The sequence below is a fragment of the Drosophila grimshawi genome, unplaced genomic scaffold, assembly GCF_018153295.1.
Source record: "Drosophila grimshawi isolate 15287-2541.00 unplaced genomic scaffold, ASM1815329v1 contig_1367, whole genome shotgun sequence".
NCBI lineage: Eukaryota > Metazoa > Arthropoda > Insecta > Diptera > Drosophilidae > Drosophila > Drosophila grimshawi.
Genome location: NW_025062889.1, coordinates 2539296 through 2559692, shown reverse-complemented (window position 1 = coordinate 2559692; position 20397 = coordinate 2539296). Strand labels below are relative to the sequence as shown.

Sequence of the window (20397 nt, the reverse complement as noted above, 5' to 3'; positions counted from 1 at the left end):
TTGTTATAGTGGTAAACGCTTAGAACTCTTAATAATGAGCTTGGGGAGAGTGATAAATCTTATACGCAAGGCATTTATTATTGTTTCAAACAGCTGACATACAAAATATCGATAAGCGCAACGCGTGCGATGATTTAATGCAACCCTGTTATCGAATGTATTTACCAGTTTTCCTAACTCGGGCCACACTGCAGTCGACATATAACTTTTAAAAGTTTGTAAACTTTTCATTTTAATCACATTGGCACAAACACGTACTGGTTTTCGTTTTCTATTCTAATCAATTGTAACTCAACCGTGTGGCGCGCGTTCTAATTAAATTCATCTAAAGTGCATCTTTCATTGCAGACCCAGCAAGAACAGCCTACAAAATGTACAAAATTACGCGAGTGCCATCGATTTTGGCCAAAAATGCGGTCAACTCCATGGTAGGTAGCCAGGTCGGTCCCCACAACAAATAATAATAATGCAATCGACGAAGATGTCCATTAGTGTGACTAAATAACCAACTCCACTCAAATAAGCTGTCGTTCTTTGAGCAAACAAAAAACCCAACAAGAAGCGCCCGACAAAAAAAATTCCGCTACCGCTGGCAGTGTTATGTAATTTGATAAATTTTGTACCTCACGATATGGAAACAGCAGAATCAGCAACAGCAACATTGCGTAAACTGAACTCATGCAATAATTGACTGCATCTGTGTCGTCATTAACAGAACCATTGAGGGCAAAAGTGCAGTAAGCAATAAGCTGACTATCAGAGGTTATGTTGCACGTAGACAAACACACCCGCTGCGATTCCCCCGTCCCCTCGCTCTATTCAACTAGTTTTGGGCAGCCGAAAAAAAAGTTTGTGCTAATCTTTGTGTCAGTGTTTCCCACTAATGTGCTACTAATGCGCCTGCCTTAGCTGATAAGGCCCCCAGACAACATTCCACACAAATGCCCAAGTGTGGAAGAGAGGCGCGTCTGCTGTTCTACAGCTGATTATACAATTGGAAAAAAATAACTGATCTGATCTAATGCTGATGCCAACTACTACAACTACTACTTACTATTACTATTACATAACCCATCGAATTGCTTGTGGTCGGTGCGTTTTTCAAAAGCGCCGCTTTACGCTAATAATAAGTAAGGTAACACAAATCGCAAATATTCCCAGATGTGAGCGGCTCTCTCTTCTCTCTCTCTCTCTCTGTATACTGCACATGCACACATACATATTCAAATGTGAGTGTAGCGTGTGTGTCATGTAGAATTGTGCATGTGTTAATGGAAACATTTGGGCAAAACAAAATAAAGCGAAAGTCATCTTATCGCATTTGATGTATTAAAATCTATATGTATTGACACGCGCCTAACTGTGCAAATTGCCAAAATAAGTTAAGTGTTGCCGTGTTTAGATAAAATACATGCACTACAACATACTTTAATAACTAAAGCACAGTTAGGCGTGGGATTAAGTTTTGCTGCTCTTGATTAAAATGGCCAGCTGTGCATATAAGCACTAAACATATTTTGCACAATTAAGCTTAGGCCAAATTATTCCTACTCTTTTGACTAACAGTTATATAACATATTTATTGTATTTGTTAGCTTGATTAGGGCAAAAAACAATTCCGCAATCATCAAACCTGACATGCAATAGAAAAGTAAATTGCTTTAGTATTGTACATACATATATATTATTATGATCTTGTGCGTGCTTATCTCTGGAAATTGAAACTAATCAACTTGCAATTTGTCGAATTGTCAAAATAAATTTAGTGTTGCTGTGTGTACACAAAATACATATTGTAGACTGGGTACTAACTCTTACTACTCTTTTGACTAGAAACCAGCTGCATTTATATAGGTATATTTATTGTTTATTACCTTGATTATGGAATAAAGAAAAACAATTATAAAACCTGAAGCCGCTTTTAGCATTATATATTATTATGATCTTTTGCGTGCTTATCACGCAATTGAAATTAATCAACTTGCAATTAGTCAAGTTGTCTAAATAAGTGTTGCCGTGTATACATAAATAAACTAAGACTCAGTCATGCGATAAAGTTTTGCTACTTTTATGTTAACACTGTATATATTGCCAAAATAAGTTAAGTGTTGCCGTTCTTACATAAAATTGGCACAGTTATGATGCAGATAAAGTTGGACTAAGAGCGAGCTGCAGTGAAAGAGTACATTGTGTTTATTAAAACACAAAACAAAACGAGAAGAAACGACTATACAATCTTTTAAGTGCTTACTGTGCTTTCTCATCATGCATTAGGGGAGTAAATATCTTGTGTGTACTTATCTCTCGCAGTTAAAACTATAATTTGCCACTCTATATGAATAAGTGTTGCCGTGTATACTTTAGCTACATAGGCACATTTTGGCTTGATATAAAGTTTTGCTACTCTTTTGATTAGTAGTTATAGAATATAATTATTTTTTATTAGCTTGATTAGCGAATAAGCAAAAAATAAGGAAAACAATTATACAATATATTAGACAGTCATAAGACCTGTCAAACTTTAAAACATAGTAGTAGAAAATCTCTCGTAATTGAAACTAATCAAGTTTGTACAATTTGTCAAATTGCAGCAGCGTGTGGCAACAATTGCCGCATCGACGCAGTCGCAGCAGCGCAGCTATCACATAACGCCCGGCCAGCAGCAGCAGACGAAATCCGCCAATCCGGATGCGATCTCCAAGCAATATCCGGTTATCGATCATGCTTACGATGCAATCGTTGTCGGCGCCGGCGGTTCAGGATTGCGTGCTGCATTCGGATTGGTCGCCGAAGGCTTTCGCACGGCTGTCATCACGAAACTATTCCCAACACGTTCACATACGATAGCCGCCCAGGGCGGCATTAATGCGGCACTGGGTAATATGGAGCAGGACGATTGGAAATGGCATATGTACGATACGGTGAAGGGTAGCGATTGGCTGGGCGATCAGGATGCCATCCATTATATGACACGCGAGGCGCCCAAGGCCGTCATCGAGCTGGAGAACTACGGCATGCCCTTCTCCCGCACCCAGGACGGCAAGATCTATCAGCGTGCGTTTGGCGGTCAGAGTCTGAAGTTTGGCAAGGGTGGACAGGCGCACAGATGTTGTGCCGTCGCCGATCGCACAGGTCACTCCCTGTTGCACACCCTCTACGGTCAATCCCTCAGTTACGATTGCAATTATTTTGTCGAGTATTTCGCGCTGGATCTAATCTTTGAGGAGGGCGAGTGTCGTGGCGTTTTGGCCATTAATCTGGAGGATGGCAGTTTGCATAGGTTCCGTGCACAGAATACGGTAATTGCTACCGGTGGCTATGGACGCGCCTTCTTCTCGTGCACCTCGGCGCATACGTGCACCGGTGATGGTACTGCTCTTGTGGCCCGTCAAGGTCTGCCCTCGCAGGATTTGGAATTTGTCCAGTTCCATCCGACGGGCATTTATGGAGCTGGCTGTCTGATTACCGAGGGTTGCCGTGGTGAGGGCGGTTATCTCATCAATTCGAAGGGTGAACGCTTCATGGAACGCTATGCGCCAGTTGCCAAGGATTTGGCCTCTCGTGACGTCGTCTCACGCTCGATTACTATTGAGATTATGGAGGGTCGTGGCGTTGGACCCGATAAGGATCATGTCTTCTTGCAACTGCATCATTTGCCACCCAAACAGCTGGCGGAACGTTTGCCCGGCATCTCCGAGACGGCCATGATCTTTGCCGGTGTGGATGTGACCCGTGAACCGATTCCTGTGCTGCCCACGGTCCATTACAATATGGGTGGCATACCCACCAACTATCGTGGCCAGGTGCTCACCATCGGTGCGAACGGTGAAGATAAAATTGTGCCTGGTTTGTATGCTGCCGGTGAGGCTGCCTGCAGCTCGGTGCATGGTGCCAATCGTTTGGGTGCCAATTCCCTGCTGGATCTGGTTGTCTTTGGACGTGCCTGCGCAAAAACCATTGCCGAGGAGAACAAACCCGGTGCACCGGCGCCAACGATCAAGGATGTAAGTCTAAACTAATATGAGCTTCAATTAGAAATCCAATTCATTTCCAATTCCATTGCAGAATGCCGGCGAGTTCTCGGTGGCCAATTTGGATAAGTTGCGCCATGCCAATGGTCAAATAAGCACAGCCGATCTGCGCCTCAAGATGCAGCGTTGCATGCAGAACCATGCCGCCGTATTCCGCGATGGACCCATCCTCCAAAAGGGCGTCGCAGAAATGAAAAAGATCTACAAGCAATTCCAGGACGTCAAAGTGATCGACAAGTGCGTAGAAATGCTCTAAATATTATATGTATATAAATATCAGATGTTAATCAATTACATTGTAGATCGCTTGTGTGGAACTCGGATCTGATTGAGACACTGGAGCTGCAGAATCTGCTGGCCAATGCACAGATGACCATTGTTGGCGCCGAGGCGCGCAAGGAGTCGCGTGGCGCACATGCTCGCGAAGATTTCAAGACGCGCATCGATGAATATGTGAGTTGAAAATTTAAATTTGAATCATCGTTGCAAACACACAATTTGAACTCATCTACTGTAAGCAGTTATCGATATCGGTATCGTATGTTATGTACAGTGCTGTATATGTTATGTTACGTTTGTTATTACAGTCTTTAGTTCTGCAGCTGTTAACTACATAACTACAATAAATATTTATCTTTTACCAATTATGCAGGATTACAGCAAGCCCGTGGATGGCCAAACGAAGAAGCCCGTTGAGCAGCACTGGCGCAAGCATACCCTAGCCTGGGTTACCAACGAGCAGGGTGATATCGACCTCAAATACAGACCTGTCATCGATTCAACGCTCGATCAGGAGGTGGAAACGGTGCCGCCAGCAATTCGCTCCTATTAAACCAATGGCTAACAACTACACACACACACATACACACACACACTTACACTCTCACACATACACACTCGCGAGTTTACTTAACTGCTGTGTCTGTCGGTGTCTGTTGAAAATTCAAGTCGCAAATTGAAGTGCTGCAATACTTAAAACAAATCCTTTTCAACTCGTTTGCTGTCGCTTTCTCCGATTTGATGTACCCAAAATGAACAATGTTTAATAATTGATATATATACATATATATATCTATATATTTTGAATTTGTACGCTTACCAACGCTCTCCACAATAATTATACAAATCATATATATTTTACAATGTTATTTGATATTGTTTAAACTTCAATCCTAAAACGACATTTTTGTGCGAATTTTAGTCAAATGGAATTTGCGACAGTGGCAACGACGCGTTTTCTGTATAAAAATCAACAAAAACAACAAAAAAAAAAAACTTCAGGAATAACAATTTTTAGTATTTGTTAAACTTATTAAATTATTGAAAGAAAAATATGTAAAAAAATATATATAATAAAAACTAAATAAAAAACAATGTGCTAAAAATGAAAAAAAAAAATAATTTTTGATTAACCTGCAAGCAAAACAAATATATGCAGAAAAATCCGGATAAACAAATACCTAATTTAAATGTTATTGTTTGGCGGCTCAACAGCTGTAATCGAAATCACTTATCGATAATCGCTGTTAAACGGCTGTTGCCAACGATTCTGTTATGCCACTGTAAACTAATATAAACAAATACTTAATTTTTAGCCTTGAAAAACATGCACATTCGTCAGCTTAAATTCTAATCTCCTCAAGGAGTCCAGGGCAGCTGTATTGAAACCAGTAGGTCCACAAATAGCCACATAGCTGAAACGTTCGCCCAGCGGCTGCTGCTGCTCAAACAGTGGCGCCAACAGCTCCGGACAAATGCGAGTATTTTGATTTGGAGTTGGAGGCTGTTCCTCGACCTCCTGGGACAAAATGTGCTGGCAAAGGAAACGTTCATCGCTGGACTGCAAGGCAAGCAGTTTATCCTTCCACCAAATGTCCGCTTGGGTTTTGTTAAAGTACAGCAGCTGCAGGCGTTCACTGTGGGTATATAAATATAAATATGAAATATTTAAAAAAAATATTAGAATTTAATTTAATTTAAGAGCAACTCACATTCGATTTGTGTGCCGCTCGAGCAGCGGTCGTAGCAGGCTCAGCATGGGCGTCAGACCACTGCCAGCGGCCAAGAGCAGAATATGACGATGTGCCTCCAGCTGGGCTAAATTAAAGTTGCCACGTGGCAGGGTCAATTGCAAATTGCCACCGCTTTCAAGTTGATTTAGTTGACTAGAAACGATGCCGTTTTCATAGTGCTTGATGAGAAATCGTTGACTGTTTGGAGAGGATGAGGATGAGTATGCCTCAGCCAGCAGGCAGTTGTGTGGCACTGGTGTATAGCTGCGCTGCACTCGCTCTCCATTATGGGGCACCTCAATATCGAGGTGATAGCCAACTGGCAGATGGAGCAGCAACTCTTGCTCAACGCTCTCCAAACACAGCTCAAACGAGTCGTGATTAAAGTGGCTGCAGTGCTGCACCATGAAATCCAAAAGCTCCTCCTCCGGCGCTCCGCTCGTCTTGCTGGCCTCATGGCTGCCATAGCTACTCCAAGGCTGCTCCTCTTGCTTGCTGAGCACCAGTTCAATTTTTCCAGTTTCTGGACTCACACGTAAAGCTTTTGGTGGCCAAATGATGCCACTATGGAGCTTAAAGTTGTAGAGATGCCAAATCTCTGCCAGCTGCACACGCACCTCCAGCTCCTCAGCCGTTTTGCGCTTAAGGAGTACACCAGGATTGGCCCAGCGACGCGTATAAAAATAGAGCGTCAATTCCCGTCGCTGTTGTATCCAATCGAAGCGTGGCTTTAGCTCCGCTGGAGCCGACGGCGGCGGCAGTCGAAGGAGCTCCGCGTCTGTTGCCTTTTTGCTGGCCACTGTGTCCTTGAGTGGACCCACATAACACTTGCCCAGCAACTGGGGATAGTTTACCCAGGCGTGCACCTCATCGAATAGTTTGGTGGCATCGCGTCCAACGCCACGCATCAGTTCATCCACTCCGCCCGGATGATAGTCCATGTAGCGTGTCACATTGAAAACCTTGCCTCTTATTGCCATCCAGGCATCATTCACCTGATTGTGCCGGGCCAGCTCCGTTCTGCTCACGGGCACAACACGACCCGCCGTGCCTGAAAGATCCGCACCCGAATTGCACAAGCGTATCCAGCTCATCAGGGAATAGCCCGGTTTGAGGGCGCATTTATTACGAGGATTACCTGTTGCCGAACCAGAGACATTGCCATTGCTGGCAGCGGATGTTAATTTCTGAGGCGCTGAACTGGGCAGCTGCAGGCTGCTCACGGATAAAGCTGCTACAGCAGGTGGTTTGAGTGGAGCTGCCGCTGCTCCTGGTAGTTTTAGAGTGGAATCGCCCATATTTTTAATTGTTATTGTTTGCAAGCTGAAACAGCTGATCAATGGCGCATATCGATTACTGCTGTTAAACAGCTGTTTATGCCATCGATACAGCGGCTAAAACTAATATTTACAAAATAGATAAAATAAAATCTTGTGTAATAATAATAAACCTTAATATATATTTATAATATCATTTCATTACATATATTATTTAATTATATAAATCAGCAATCGCTTTTGTTTATTTCATCAAGCATCAACATTTTATTAACATTTCAAGTGAGATGCATACTGGCCTACACTCAAGTGCCTGCTGGCAAGCGAGCGGCAATTTGTTCAGTTTACAACGAGTCGGTCAGCTGATTGGATCATTGCGTTTTTGCGGGTAAAAATTCTTACACGCGATGTGTCTGATTTGTATCTAATTTTCCTGTGTATGCATTTCCAATAGCTATTACCTCAAATCTAGGAAATTGTGTGCTCTTGTCAAACAAGTGTGTGTCTATTTATGTGTGTGTCGTGTGTGTGAGCGTGTATGTAGAGTGTAGAATCGAATGATAAGTATAAATTGGCGCTTTAGTTGAACCGGTTCCCATTTGAACAGCGTGCGAAATCTAATGTTTTTATGCAATACATAATTATGACAACTTAAACAGCAGTTGTGTATATGTGTGTGTTTGGTGCTGTGTGTGTGTGCATTGCTGCAGCTGACCTTAACGACGGCAGATTATTATCGTAGTTCCTGTTATATTACATATGGCATTGAAATGTATAATTCTTATTGGAAACATATTTCTTTTATTGCATGACGTCATTGGCCATTCTTTCAGAATTCAGCTTGCCGGTCGTTTCGTTTGCTTTCTGCCACCTTTCCGCCACACAAACACTCCCACACAGACAGTTATTCATTTCACTTTTGCTCCCACCCCATCTCGCTGTTTTACGAACTGGACAATTAATTAGCTACGCACGCAAATTCACATTTTATTTCTCTTTGGCACGCAAAGTTAAAAGCTCTCACCCTCTCTCTCTCTCTCGCTCTCTTCCTTCCTTCACACATGCAACAAGTGTTAATAATAATGTTGTAAAACGCGCCTTTCATAAATCACAATCGTAGATGCAAATTACTCCCAAATTTCAAATTGCTCATTTTGTCGGCAATCTTATCGTTTCCAACAATCCGTTTTTCTTTGCCCATTATGCTGGCAATGATAATATTTTGAACTTGTCTAATACGACTATTTATTGTTGATTTCTTTATACATATGTGCTTGTATGTGTTTGCTCAACTTATTTGTTGCCATGTGTAAATTGATGCGGGCCCATTTCCCAAGACTGGCAATTCAATTAAACTTATTAAGAAAACAAACATTGCTTCAACAAAATTGCGATATGCTTCCAACATCTGAAAAAGTGTGACAACAACAACAATGGACATGTTTCAAGTCATGGCAGTGACAGACAAAACTACGCAAAACGAGATAAGAATAAAGAGAGCAAAGAGAACAAGACAAAAACTCAGCCGGCGACCTTCAACTTGACGGAGACTTGCTCACTTGCAGTGAGAGCGAGCGAGAGAGACAGAGAGAGCGAAAGCTTTGAGTTAATCCTTTCGAATGCAGACGCGTGAAAATACCCTGTATATTTTATTTAAAACATGTTCAATATAGATTGCTTTGTTACGCATGCTCAATGTTAAATATTATGATTAGTTTCATTTGTTGCTTTTGAGGCATGACAACTGCAGCTGCTACGTATCGTAAACTATGTGAGTCAATGACTCATTTGTTATCGTTTCAAACACATCAAATCGTTGCTGTTGAATTTCCTATATTTATTTATTTTTATTTTTTGCTTGTTTGTACTATTGACTGTTAACTCTTCGTACTGTGCCGTTGACTTTGGTTGCTCTGCTAAGTTAAACCTCGGTAGACGATAAGATAAAGAAATACGATTACAGCTCTGCATATGGCAACAAAAATAATAATCTGTATAGATATGCGTATGATGAACCTTGTCCGTTGTGTTTGATTTTTTGTGTTGTTGTGCTTATCTCAGATCTATGTCCACTTAAAAAGCCAAATACCTACATTATCAATAATCCACTATATATTAAGCTCAAAATATTCGTTTTTTTTTAATTATCCACAAACAAAGGCAGTTGTAAATTTAATGGCGAAATGGACATTGCACACTTGTAGAATACAAGGAGTGCTTGAGTCAAGCAAGCCACTTCTAAACAATAATTATCATATAATTAATTACAATTATAATTAAATGCATTATAAAATGGAGTGCATTAAATGTGTTAAGGGGTACTTGGCCGTCGATCAAGCACACTCAATAACTAATCTATTATGATTTATTTGTTTATTTTTTGCGAAAATCGTTTGATAGTTGGCGCCTCTCCTATCCGATATCCGTTATCCGTTGCTGGCTGGCTGTTTAGTCATGTTACAAATTTCAGACGTCGTAAACTTGATAAACATTGTCATGACTCACGCGTATTGTTTAGCGATCCATTTTACACACACAAACATATATATATTTCTATGTGTGTGTGTGTGTGAGGAACGTGGTGGTTTTTAAGTGGGCTGTTAACAATTGAAGGCCTTAGAGCAATGTTTCTTCTTCTGCTGTTGTTGATATTTTTATTTTTCTTTATCCAGCGTGCGTTGAGCAATTTGTTTTCGCATTTCAAAAATCTATTTAATATTCTTGCTATCCATTTAGCTATAAATAAGTGCATACGATTGTTCATTTATATGCAGCTCTAATGGGCAATTATAAGCAGGAATTCAGTCTATAAAAAAACCGCTTGCTATACAGATAAATTATAGTTGTATAACGCTTGATCAGTTGATCAGTTTATAGTTGACAAAAGACTTTAATATTTCCGGGTTCAGAGATAATATAGCTGCTAAAGCTGCAATACATTTTCGAGTTGTATTTGAAATATATTTGAAAGTTTCTATACACTGTTAAGCAGATGTAAATGCTCTGTTAGCTTAACGTTGAACGTATGTATGTTAAAAAGCTGTAAATGCTCTGTTGGCTTAATATATAATCATAACCAGATAAAACAGATACTATATCTATATAAGTATATATATATTTTTTATATACACATATGGAATATTTGTGTTTATGGAATTGTTTACACAAGATTGCCACAAAAACACTTTACTGCTCATAAGATTTCTTTAGTTTTGCTGAATTTGATTTTCGCTTTGTTTCCTTTTTGCAGTCGAAGACAACACATGGGCCAGAGCAAGGGGAACACAATAATAATAAATATCCACTGCTAACAGAAATAAATATAAATATATATATATAAAAATATATATACATACACATTCCATATCAGAATAACACCATGGCGTACAAGCAGTTGACGGAGGCGAGCCGCGTTCCACTAAGCCGGAAATTGGGTGCCTTTTTCTTTAACCTGTTGCAGGCCTGCTTTCGTTTCTTCTTCCGCTTAATTTATGGGGCGAGAGGTGAAAAAATGCCGCCCATTACGGATCCCATTCTGCTTGAATCTGCTACAGCATTGGCAGCCAAAATTCGCAATCAACAAGTAAGTGAAAAAAAAAAACTTTATTTCCTACTCTAATTTCTTTCTTATTTTATTTTACAGCTCAGCAGCGTTCAGGTTTTGGAGTCGTTTATCCGGCGTGTCAAGGAAGTGAATCCTTTGCTCAACTGTGTCGTCGATGAGCGCTACGATGAGGCACTCAAAGAGGCAACTGCAGCGGATGAACTCATCAAATCTGGCAAATATACCTCGGAGCAACTGGCCAAACAGCAGCCATTCTTGGGCGTGCCCATTACAACAAAGGATTGTATTTCAGTGAAGGGTATGTTTTCAACTTCCAACGACACTTGCTAAACACAACAAATACCTTATTTAAAAAAAGAAAACAAGAATAACTTCCCAGTTTTCAGGACAATTATTTGAGTGTAGCTAAGATACCCTGTAGCTTCTGCAATCCAGTTTAAATATAAGCTGAACTATAACTTATTAATATCGTTCTGGCAGGCATGCTGCACACGTCTGGCTTGTATGTGCGTCGGGAAGTGCGTGCGGAGCAGGATGCGGATGCGATGGCATTGATGCGCCAGGCTGGAGCGATTCCCTTTGCGCTGACCAATGTCTCAGAGGTGTGCATGTGGTGGGAGAGCAATAATACGGTGCACGGCAGGACACGGAATGCCTACGACACGAATCGCATTGTTGGCGGCTCCAGCGGCGGCGAGGGTTGTGTTCAATCCGCAGCCGCTTCACCGTTTGGTCTGGGCTCCGATATTGGTGGATCCATACGGATGCCGGCCTTCTTCAATGGCATCTTCGGCCACAAGCCCAGCAAACTGATTGTCTCGAATAAGGGCCAGTTTCCCACACCGTTCAGTGCCGAGCAGAACACGTTTTTGGGTCTGGGACCAATGTCTCGGTTTGCCGAGGATTTGCGACCCATGCTCCAGATTATGGCCGGTGAGCAGGCGAAGCTGTTGCGTCTCAACGAACCCGTTGCACTGGAGAAGCTAAAGTTCTTCTATCAGGAGTCGGATGGCGGTGGTCGGCTGGTCTCTGACGTCGATACGGATCTGAAGGTGGCCATGCGTCGCATTGTCGAGCATCTGAACAAGAAGTTTGGCGATGGGCAAGTGGAACGCGTTCAATTGCCACAAATGCGTCAATCGGCTGCCATTTGGTTTGCGAATATGCGTGACAATTCCGGCCATGGCTTCAGTTTCCAACTGGGTGATTTACGCTACGACATCAACACACATCTGGAGCTGCTCAAGTGGTTTGTGGGCGCCTCGAAGCACACATTTATTGGCCTGACAACTGCACTGATGGACAATGCGCAGTGTCAGCATGGCTCGTCCAAGTACAAACATCTGGTGGCCAAGCGGGATGAGTTGCGTGCCACATTGCAACAGCTGCTGGGTGATAATGGTGTCCTCATCTATCCCACACATCCTACGGTGGCACCCTATCATAACGAGCCCATCGTGCGTCCGATTAACTTCTCCTACACGGGCATTGTGAATGTGTTGGGTTTCCCAGCGACAGCTGTGCCACTTGGTCTGGGCAGCGAAGGATTGCCGTTGGGTGTCCAAGTTATTGCCAATTTCAATGAGGATCGCTTGTGTCTGGCCGTCGCCGAGGAGCTGGAGCGTGCCTTTGGCGGCTGGACGCGTCCCGAGGTCCAATTGTGAGGAGGATTACACTATATATATAAATATATATGTATATATATATATATAAATATATATGTATATATATATATATACCCAATCATACACATTTAGGTGTATAAATGTATCCTAGCTTATTAGTAATTATTGTATTCGGGGGCCCCGCAATTAACCCACCAAAGCAAAAATCAATTTAACAACAACTATCCCACTAAATTATAAATTGTAGTGTGTATAATTTGTAATTGTTGTGTGTGAAAAGTCCCACAAATATATACATATTTAGAAAATGTACAACATTTTTAGTGCCTCGTAAAATCAAAATTTCGATGTCGTTTTAATTGCTATTTATACTGTCTAACTTTTGTATACAATCTATGTTCTTAATCATAATATTAGATATAATGTGTAAGCTCATAACATTTGATTTTGCATTTAAAACAAATAAATATTGTTAAAAAAAAAGGGAAAAAATAAAGCAGAATTTTAAAAGACTTCGGATTAAGTAGTTAAAAGTATAATGTTAAATAACATTCAGCTTAACATAACATGGCCTTAACTAACATTGCCAGTATTCGGAGTCGTTGAATTTTGAGTCAATGTTAAACTCCAGACGAACAAAGTACAAATTTCTAGTGAAATATTTTTAAATGACAGCAAGATTTAATGGCTGCAAAATACAGGAAAGACTTGTATGCTTAATAACAAAATCAAAATCAAACAGTGCACCAACCACACACAACAACAACAACAATATGAACAAAAAAGATCCCATATCGATGATCTTTCACGATTCCTGTCTGCGCATGTCCGATGTGCACCTGTTGCAAGGACCCTTCTGGCTGAGTGATCAGGTATGGAACTAAAAGACTTATATATACTGTTGCTGGCAAAGTAAAAGTAGTGCTGATGTTCAAAGCATTTAATTAAAATATGTCACATTTTATTGTGCTAAAAATCGAGACTTCTGCAAAATCTTCACAATGAAGTAAAATTACATTCTGCCAAGCAACAAATGAATTGTTTCTCATCTGAAAATGATTTAAAAAACTATAATTTTCCAAATACTAAACGTAGAAGAGAACATCGGCATCCATTACAGTACATTACAGGAACTGCTGATAAATGTCTTTAGTTTCTCTTTGTAAATATATTGATATATAATATATAAAAATATAATAACTCACAGATATTGAGCTTCTACTATGAGTACTTGTCGCATGTGAAGTACAAGAACAACAAGGATGTCTATTTTATAGCGCCCGAGGTGACGCAATGCATGAAATACATGGATGATTCCGAGCTGGAGTTGCTCTTCGAGAAACAGAATGCGTATCGCAAACGATTCATGTTCTTCGCACTGAATGACAATGAGTCCTCGTCAGAGGGTGGCACACATTGGTCACTCCTCGTGCTGTCGCTGCCACAGCAAACGTTCTTTCACTTCGATTCGTGTGGCAATAGCAATGTGCGTGCTTCGAGGCGGCTGATGAACAAGGTGAAATATGGTTTGGGCATGCAACAGACGCGCTTCCGTGCAATGAACTGTCTGCAGCAGGCCAATGGCTTCGATTGTGGCATCCATGTCATCTGCACGACAGATCACATTGTCGATCATCTGAATCGCTATGGTTTCCTCGAGGGATTGCCCACGTTACCCGTGGAGCTGGTGATGGGCAAGCGGTCTGAGCTGCTCAATCTGATCTTGTTCCTGGGCGGCAAAATCTAATCGAAACCTGTTTGATGTGCTTGTTATAGTTGCAGGGTTAATCGATAAAAACACAAAAAATAAATAGTCAAGTCTGCCTCAATCCTCCACCATAGACCCATCGATCGTGACTCCCAAGACCAGAGCGTAGCTATGATATATCCAATGTGGTGCAGCTTAATCTGAAACTCAGTTTTAGTTTGTGCCCGCGTCCTTTTTTCGCTTCGTTACGTTAATTAACAAATGTGGCGGCTATCTGGGACAGTCCATCGAGTTAAATTAAAGCCATTGTATACATTATTTAATTCAGAAATGAAAGTTTCGTTATTGCGATAAGAGAGACCCTCAAGAGAGACAGTCGAATCGTAATTTAGGTTCTCTACAAAATGAATTTCTTTTTCAACACCAAGTGAAATTGCAGCAACAAAATGGTGAGATTCAAAATGGATAACAGCAATTGATACCAGCACTTGCGATTCACCTTATAGAGGCCACAGACCCAGAGATTCAGCTTCGAGGTGCTCGCATACAGCAAATACGCATTCAGCTGCAAACGAGAGTTCAATAAGTATAAAGAAAAATATAATTCTTATTTAATTCTTACCTCCTTGAACCAATATCCCTCGCTAACTGAATGATATGCACAATTTTGGTATTGAGTTGTCAGATCGCACATAAAATTCAATAGGAAAAAGTCCAAAAGACGAATAAAGTAATGAGTTGAGCCATAAAAGAGCACAACAATCGGCGCTTCCGCGGTGACGATAAGCAGAATACCCCAATAACAATTTAGTACACTAAATGCCAGATTTTCAAATCGGGCTGTCAACATTAGAAGTCCATAAGTACGATTAAATTTGAGGGTACTGCGTCCGAGTAGAGCATGTAGAGACCACAGCCGATGCAACTCCTCTAACTCCACTTGTGTAGGGTATCTGTTTCGCACACAGTTCATGAGATGCTCCAGCTTTCCCTTGATATACTGATAGCAGCAGGCAATATCCCATAGTGCCAAAAAGTAACGATAGATGGCGACAAGCGGAATTGTCAAGGAGATGTTAACAAAAAAGGTGCAATAAACTATGTCCAAATTGCTGTCAGTGAGCATCATCAAACATGACGATATGTTGCACATACACATATAAGTCACAGTGATCAATTTGATATAGAACAGATAGCTTAAAGAACCGTTAATGCGTTCCGCTGATACAATTCCCTCCCTCGGCTTTAATCGCTTTAATCTTCTCACAAGGATGTCCACCTCAAGCAGAGCCTTATCCCGACTGTTACGGGAGATTAGCGTATAGGCAATGGCCACATAGCAAACCGAATAGAATATATGGGTGGCATATGGAATTCGATTGGGAAACCACCTGACTGTATTCATATATTCCATTGTTGTCCACATAAAGTAAGGCACCGTCAGCAGCACGACAATGTTGAGGATCAGGGCATAGGAGCGAGTTAGACAAGTCTGCCTCAATCTTCCTCCATAGATCCGTCGATTCGATGTGACTCCCAAGACCAGGGCGTAGTTCTCATATAACCACAATATCCAATGTGGTGCGACCATTTTCAATGAAAGCTGACGCGGAACTGAAACCCAGGTTTATTTTGTGCCCTCGTCCTTTTTTCGCTTCGTTAAGCTAATTAATAGGAGTGGTTTTATCTTGGACAGCCCATCGAGTTCAAGAAAAACTAGAACTATTGTATTCATTAGACCTTATATGTTATTCTTGTGATTTAGGTGCTATCCAAAGTGAATTTCTTTCTCAACAGCAAATGAAATTGCAGCAATAAAATTAATAAATTCAAAATGGATAACAGCATTTGATACCAGCACTTGCGATTCACCTTATAGAGGCCACAGACCCAGAGATTCAGCTTCGAGGTGCTCGCATACAGCAAATACGCATTCAGCTGCAAACGAGAGTGCAATAAGAATAAATGAAAATACAATTATTATTTAATTCTTACCTCCTTGAACCAATATCCCTCGCTAACTGAATGATAGGCATAATTTTGGTATTGAGTTGTCAGATCGCACATAAAATTCAACAGGAAAAAGTCCACAAGAAGCATACTATAATTAAAGAAGCCATAAAGGATCGCAGTCGCTTATAGCTGAAGATGAAGACTATTCCCCAATATCCATTTACTGCACTAAATGCCAGATTTTCAAATCGGGCTGTCAACATTAGCAGTCCATGAGTACGATTAAATTTGAGGGTACTGCGTCCGAGTAGAGCATGTAGAGACCACAGCCGATGCAACTCCTCCAACTCCACTTGTGTAGGGTATCTGTTTCGCACACAGTTCATGAGATGCTCCAGCTTTCCCTTGATATACTGATAGCAGCAGGCAATATCCCATAGTGCCAAAAAGTAACGATAGATGGCGATTAGGGAGAAATTCAAGGCGGTGCCAAACACAAATATTTGAAGAAAAAGAAGCAAATTCTTCTCCCTCAACACCAGCAGGCATGACGTCATGCCGTACACACACATATAAATCACAGCACCCATTTTCAGATAGAACACATAACTCATAGAGTCGCAAGTTGATGAAAGGCGATTCTTTTCCGATTTTAAGCACTTCAATCTGTTCACAATGCTGTCCACCTCAAGCAGAGCCTCATCCCGACTGCCGCGGGAGATTATCGTATGGGCAATGGCCACATAGGAGACCGAGAACAATACTTGGGTGGCATATGGAAGTTGATCGGGAAACCACTTGGCTTTATTTATATATCCCATTGTTATCCACATAAAGTAGGGCACCGTCAGCAGCTCAACAATATTGAGGATCAGGGCATAGAAGCGAGTTAGATTAGTCTGCTTCAATCCTTCTCCGGAGATCCATCGAAGCGAGGTGATTCCCAAGACCAGGGCGTAGTTGTGATATAACCACAATATCCAATGTGGTGTGACCATTTCTAATGAAAGCTGACGCGGAACTGAAACCCAGTTTTATTTTGTGCTCTCGCCCATATTTCGCTTCGTTAAGCTAATTAATAGGCGGGGTTTTATCTTGGACAGCCCATCATTAATGAAAAACTAGAACTATTGTATTCATTAGACCTTAGATGTTATTCTTGTGATTTAGGTGCTATACAAAGTGAATTTCTTTTTCAACAGCAAATGAAATTGCAGCAATAAAATTAATAAATTCAAAATGGATAACAGCATTTGATACCAGCACTTGCGATTCAGCTTATAGAGGCCACAGACCCAGAGATTCAGCTTCGAGGTGCTCGCATACAGCAAATACGCATTCAGCTGCAAACGAGAGTGCAATAAGTATAAGGGAAAATATAATTATTATTTAATTCTTACCTCCTTGAACCAATATCCCTCGCTAACTGAATGATAGGCATAATTTTGGTATTGAGTTGTCAGATCGCACATAAAATTCAACAGGAAAAAGTCCACAAGAAGCATACTATAATTAAAGAAGCCATAAAGGATCGCAGAGAACTGTCGCTTATAGCTGAAGATGAAGACTATTCCCCAATATCCATTTACTGCACTAAATGCCAGATTTTCAAATCGGGCTGTCAACATTAGCAGTCCATAAGTACGATTAAATTTGAGGGTACTGCGTCCGAGTAGAGCATGTAAAGACCATAGTCTATGCAACTCGTCCAGTTCCACTTGTGTAGGGTATCTGTTTTGCACACAGTTCATGAGATGCTCCAGCTTTCCATTGATATACTGATAGCAGCAGGCAATATCCCATAGTGCCAAAAAGTAACGATAGATGGCGATTAGGGGAATGGTCGAGGAGATGTTGAAGAAGAAAATGCAACAAACTGTGTTCCAATTGTTGCTACTGGGCGACAGCACGACTGTCATCGTGCTACACACACACATGTAAGTCATAGTGACCAATTTGAAATAGAACAGATAGCTTAAAGAACCGTTAATGAGCTCAGTTGATACGATTCTCTCCCTCGACTTCAATCGCTTAAATCGGCTCACAATGAGATCCATCTCGAGCAGAGCCTTATCCCGACTTCCTCGCGATATCTGGGTATGGGCTATAGACAGATAGGATGCCGAAAAGAGTATATAGCTGGCGAACGGAATTTGATCGGGGAAGAAGTTAACTTTAATCATATGCTGAGCTGTTATCCACAAGGCATAGGGTAATCCCAGCAGCTGAATGACATTGATGAGCATTGCATAGGAGCGAGTTAGCCAAGTCTGCTTCAATCCTTCAGAGATCCACCGTTGCGAGGTGACTCCCAAGAACAGGGCGTAGTTGTGATGTAACCACAATATCCAATGTGGTGCGACCATTTCCAATGAAAGCTGACACGAAACTGAAATTCAAACTCGAACTCAGTTTTATTTTTGTGCCCTCGTCCTTTTTTCGCTTCGTTAAGCTAATTAATAAACATGGTTTTATCTTTGTCAGCCCATCGAGTCAATGATTAACGCACAATTAAATCTATTGCAGTCATTTTTTAATTATTAAAAGTTAAGTTTGGTTACTGCGACAAGGGAGACTCTCAAGAGACACATTCGAACTGCAATTTAGGTGCTCTACAAAATGAATTTCTTTTTCAACACCAAGTGAAATTGAAGCAACAAAATGGTGAGATTCAAAATGGATAACAGCATTTGATACCAGCACTTGCGATTCACCTTATAGAGGCCACAGACCCAAAGATTCAGCTTCGAGGTGCTCGCATACAGCAAATATGCATTCAGCTGCAAACGAGAGTGCAATAAGTATAAGGGAAAATATAATTCTTATTTAATTCTTACCTCCTTGAACCAATATCCCTCGCTAACTGAATGATAGGCATAATTTTGGTATTGAGTTGTCAGATCGCACATAAAATTCAACAGGAAAAAGTCCACAAGGCGAATAAGGTAATTGGCTGAGCCATAAAGCAGAAAACCCAATGGCGTTTTAAAGCTGAATGTGAATATAATACCCCAATATCCATTAACAACACAATATACCAGATTGTCAAATCGGGCTGTCAACATTAGCAATCCATAAACACGATTAATTTTCAATGTACAACGTCCAAGCAGAGCATGCAGTGACCAAAGTCTATGCAACTCCTCGAGCTCCACTTGTGTAGGGTATCTGTTTCGCACACATTTCATCAGATGCTCCAGCTTTCCATTGATGTACTGATAGCAGTAGGCAATATCCCATAAAGCCAAATAGTACCGATAGGTGGCAACGAGGGGGATATTCATGGCGCAGCTGAAGAAGAATGCGTAGAGAACGACAGTCACTTTAAAATCGGAGGGCAGCATCAGGCATGACATCATGCTGCACACGCACAGGGAGAGAACTGCGCCCAACTTCAGATAGAACACATAATACAAAGAGTTGCATGTGCGTTCAGTGGATGAAGGGAGATTCTCTCGCGATTTTAAGCACTTCAATCTGCGCACAATGCTGTCCACTTCGAGCAGAACCTTATCCCGACTGCCACGGGAGATTAGCGTGTAGGCAATGGCCACATAGGAGACCGAGTAGAGCACATAGGTGGTGTATGAGATTATATTGGGAAACCAATTGAGCCTCTGGATATGCTGCGTAGATCTGTAGAATACATAGGGTAGAGTCAATATCACGAATATATTCAGGAGCAGCACATAGGAGCGTGTTAGCCAAGTCTGGCGATAGCTGCCGGCCACCCTTCGATACGAGGTGACGCCAATAATGAGGGCGTAATTATGATATGACGACAACAGCCGACTTGCGTCCATTTTCAATGAACCTGGTCAACAGACTGAAAATTCATTTTATTTGTGCCTTCTTCGTAAAATTTGCCTTTCGTTGAACTAATTAAATAAAATGAGCTTCTATCTTGGCAAAAAGATCTCGGGAATTATGAAATTGATGTACGTAAGGCTAACAATACAGTTATAATGTGCGCGCTTCGATTATATTATATATTTATTTATTTACTATTTATATTTCTACTCCAGAGTAGTTCAGTCAAACGAAAATGGCAAGAGGGTTTATTAGTAGATCCAATTGTTGATGTGCTTTTCAGCGATTACCTTCTCAAATGAAATTAAAGTTATAATTTCCTTGCCACTGTCAATATGATAGGAGATTTGAGCCCACAATTTATGCAACCAATAATAAACAGAATTTTTAGCAATTCTTTGGGTAAACAAATATTT

General features: G+C 41.1%; 8 protein-coding genes across 10 annotated transcripts; 3 read left to right on the top strand and 5 right to left on the bottom strand.

The window, feature by feature from the left end:
• Positions 1 to 170: 170 nt before the first annotated feature.
• On the top strand, positions 171 to 5179 carry LOC6568680 (succinate dehydrogenase [ubiquinone] flavoprotein subunit, mitochondrial). 3 transcript variants are annotated; one of them, XM_032740874.1, is made up of 6 exons: positions 171 to 214; positions 349 to 428; positions 2592 to 4004; positions 4066 to 4268; positions 4334 to 4484; positions 4684 to 5179. In XM_032740874.1, the coding sequence occupies exons 2-6, from the start codon at positions 372 to 374 to the stop codon at positions 4861 to 4863; spliced, it is 2004 nt and encodes a 667-aa protein (XP_032596765.1). In that variant the 5' UTR covers positions 171 to 214; positions 349 to 371; the 3' UTR covers positions 4864 to 5179. The 3 variants fall into 3 exon arrangements, with proteins under 3 accessions (XP_032596765.1, XP_001995110.1, XP_043070684.1); XM_001995074.2 differs by having other exon boundaries at positions 196 to 286; XM_043214749.1 differs by lacking the exon at positions 171 to 214 and adding an exon at positions 232 to 254.
• A 252-nt stretch (positions 5180 to 5431) lies between these two features.
• Positions 5432 to 7371, bottom strand: LOC6568681 (cytochrome b5 reductase 4). The gene is made up of 2 exons (XM_001995075.3): positions 6023 to 7371; positions 5432 to 5947 (listed from the first exon to the last, which is right to left on the bottom strand). Exons 1-2 carry the CDS (start codon positions 7339 to 7341, stop codon positions 5623 to 5625), a joined length of 1644 nt encoding a protein of 547 aa, XP_001995111.1. The 5' UTR covers positions 7342 to 7371; the 3' UTR covers positions 5432 to 5622.
• A 3205-nt stretch (positions 7372 to 10576) lies between these two features.
• On the top strand, positions 10577 to 12756 carry LOC6568682 (fatty-acid amide hydrolase 2). The gene is made up of 4 exons (XM_043215698.1): positions 10577 to 10903; positions 10964 to 11183; positions 11366 to 12562; positions 12615 to 12756. Exons 1-3 carry the CDS (start codon positions 10700 to 10702, stop codon positions 12547 to 12549), a joined length of 1608 nt encoding a protein of 535 aa, XP_043071633.1. The 5' UTR covers positions 10577 to 10699; the 3' UTR covers positions 12550 to 12562; positions 12615 to 12756.
• Positions 12757 to 13175: 419 nt separating this feature from the next.
• LOC6568712 (sentrin-specific protease 8) lies at positions 13176 to 14351 on the top strand. Its single transcript, XM_001995077.3, has 2 exons — positions 13176 to 13382; positions 13718 to 14351. Exons 1-2 carry the CDS (start codon positions 13179 to 13181, stop codon positions 14255 to 14257), a joined length of 744 nt encoding a protein of 247 aa, XP_001995113.2. The 5' UTR covers positions 13176 to 13178; the 3' UTR covers positions 14258 to 14351.
• Positions 14352 to 14615: 264 nt separating this feature from the next.
• Positions 14616 to 15809, bottom strand: LOC6568713 (putative gustatory receptor 59b). Its single transcript, XM_001995078.1, has 2 exons — positions 14841 to 15809; positions 14616 to 14783 (listed from the first exon to the last, which is right to left on the bottom strand). Exons 1-2 carry the CDS (start codon positions 15807 to 15809, stop codon positions 14616 to 14618), a joined length of 1137 nt encoding a protein of 378 aa, XP_001995114.1.
• Positions 15810 to 15979: 170 nt separating this feature from the next.
• Positions 15980 to 17169, bottom strand: LOC6568714 (putative gustatory receptor 59b). Its single transcript, XM_043215398.1, has 3 exons — positions 16433 to 17169; positions 16214 to 16319; positions 15980 to 16156 (listed from the first exon to the last, which is right to left on the bottom strand). The coding sequence occupies exons 1-3, from the start codon at positions 17167 to 17169 to the stop codon at positions 15980 to 15982; spliced, it is 1020 nt and encodes a 339-aa protein (XP_043071333.1).
• Positions 17170 to 17337: 168 nt separating this feature from the next.
• On the bottom strand, positions 17338 to 18537 carry LOC116805909 (putative gustatory receptor 59b). The gene is made up of 3 exons (XM_043215395.1): positions 17572 to 18537; positions 17432 to 17514; positions 17338 to 17344 (listed from the first exon to the last, which is right to left on the bottom strand). Exons 1-3 carry the CDS (start codon positions 18535 to 18537, stop codon positions 17338 to 17340), a joined length of 1056 nt encoding a protein of 351 aa, XP_043071330.1.
• A 679-nt stretch (positions 18538 to 19216) lies between these two features.
• Positions 19217 to 19974, bottom strand: LOC116805910 (putative gustatory receptor 59b). The gene is made up of 2 exons (XM_043215393.1): positions 19298 to 19974; positions 19217 to 19226 (listed from the first exon to the last, which is right to left on the bottom strand). The coding sequence occupies exons 1-2, from the start codon at positions 19972 to 19974 to the stop codon at positions 19217 to 19219; spliced, it is 687 nt and encodes a 228-aa protein (XP_043071328.1).
• Positions 19975 to 20397: the final 423 nt, after the last annotated feature.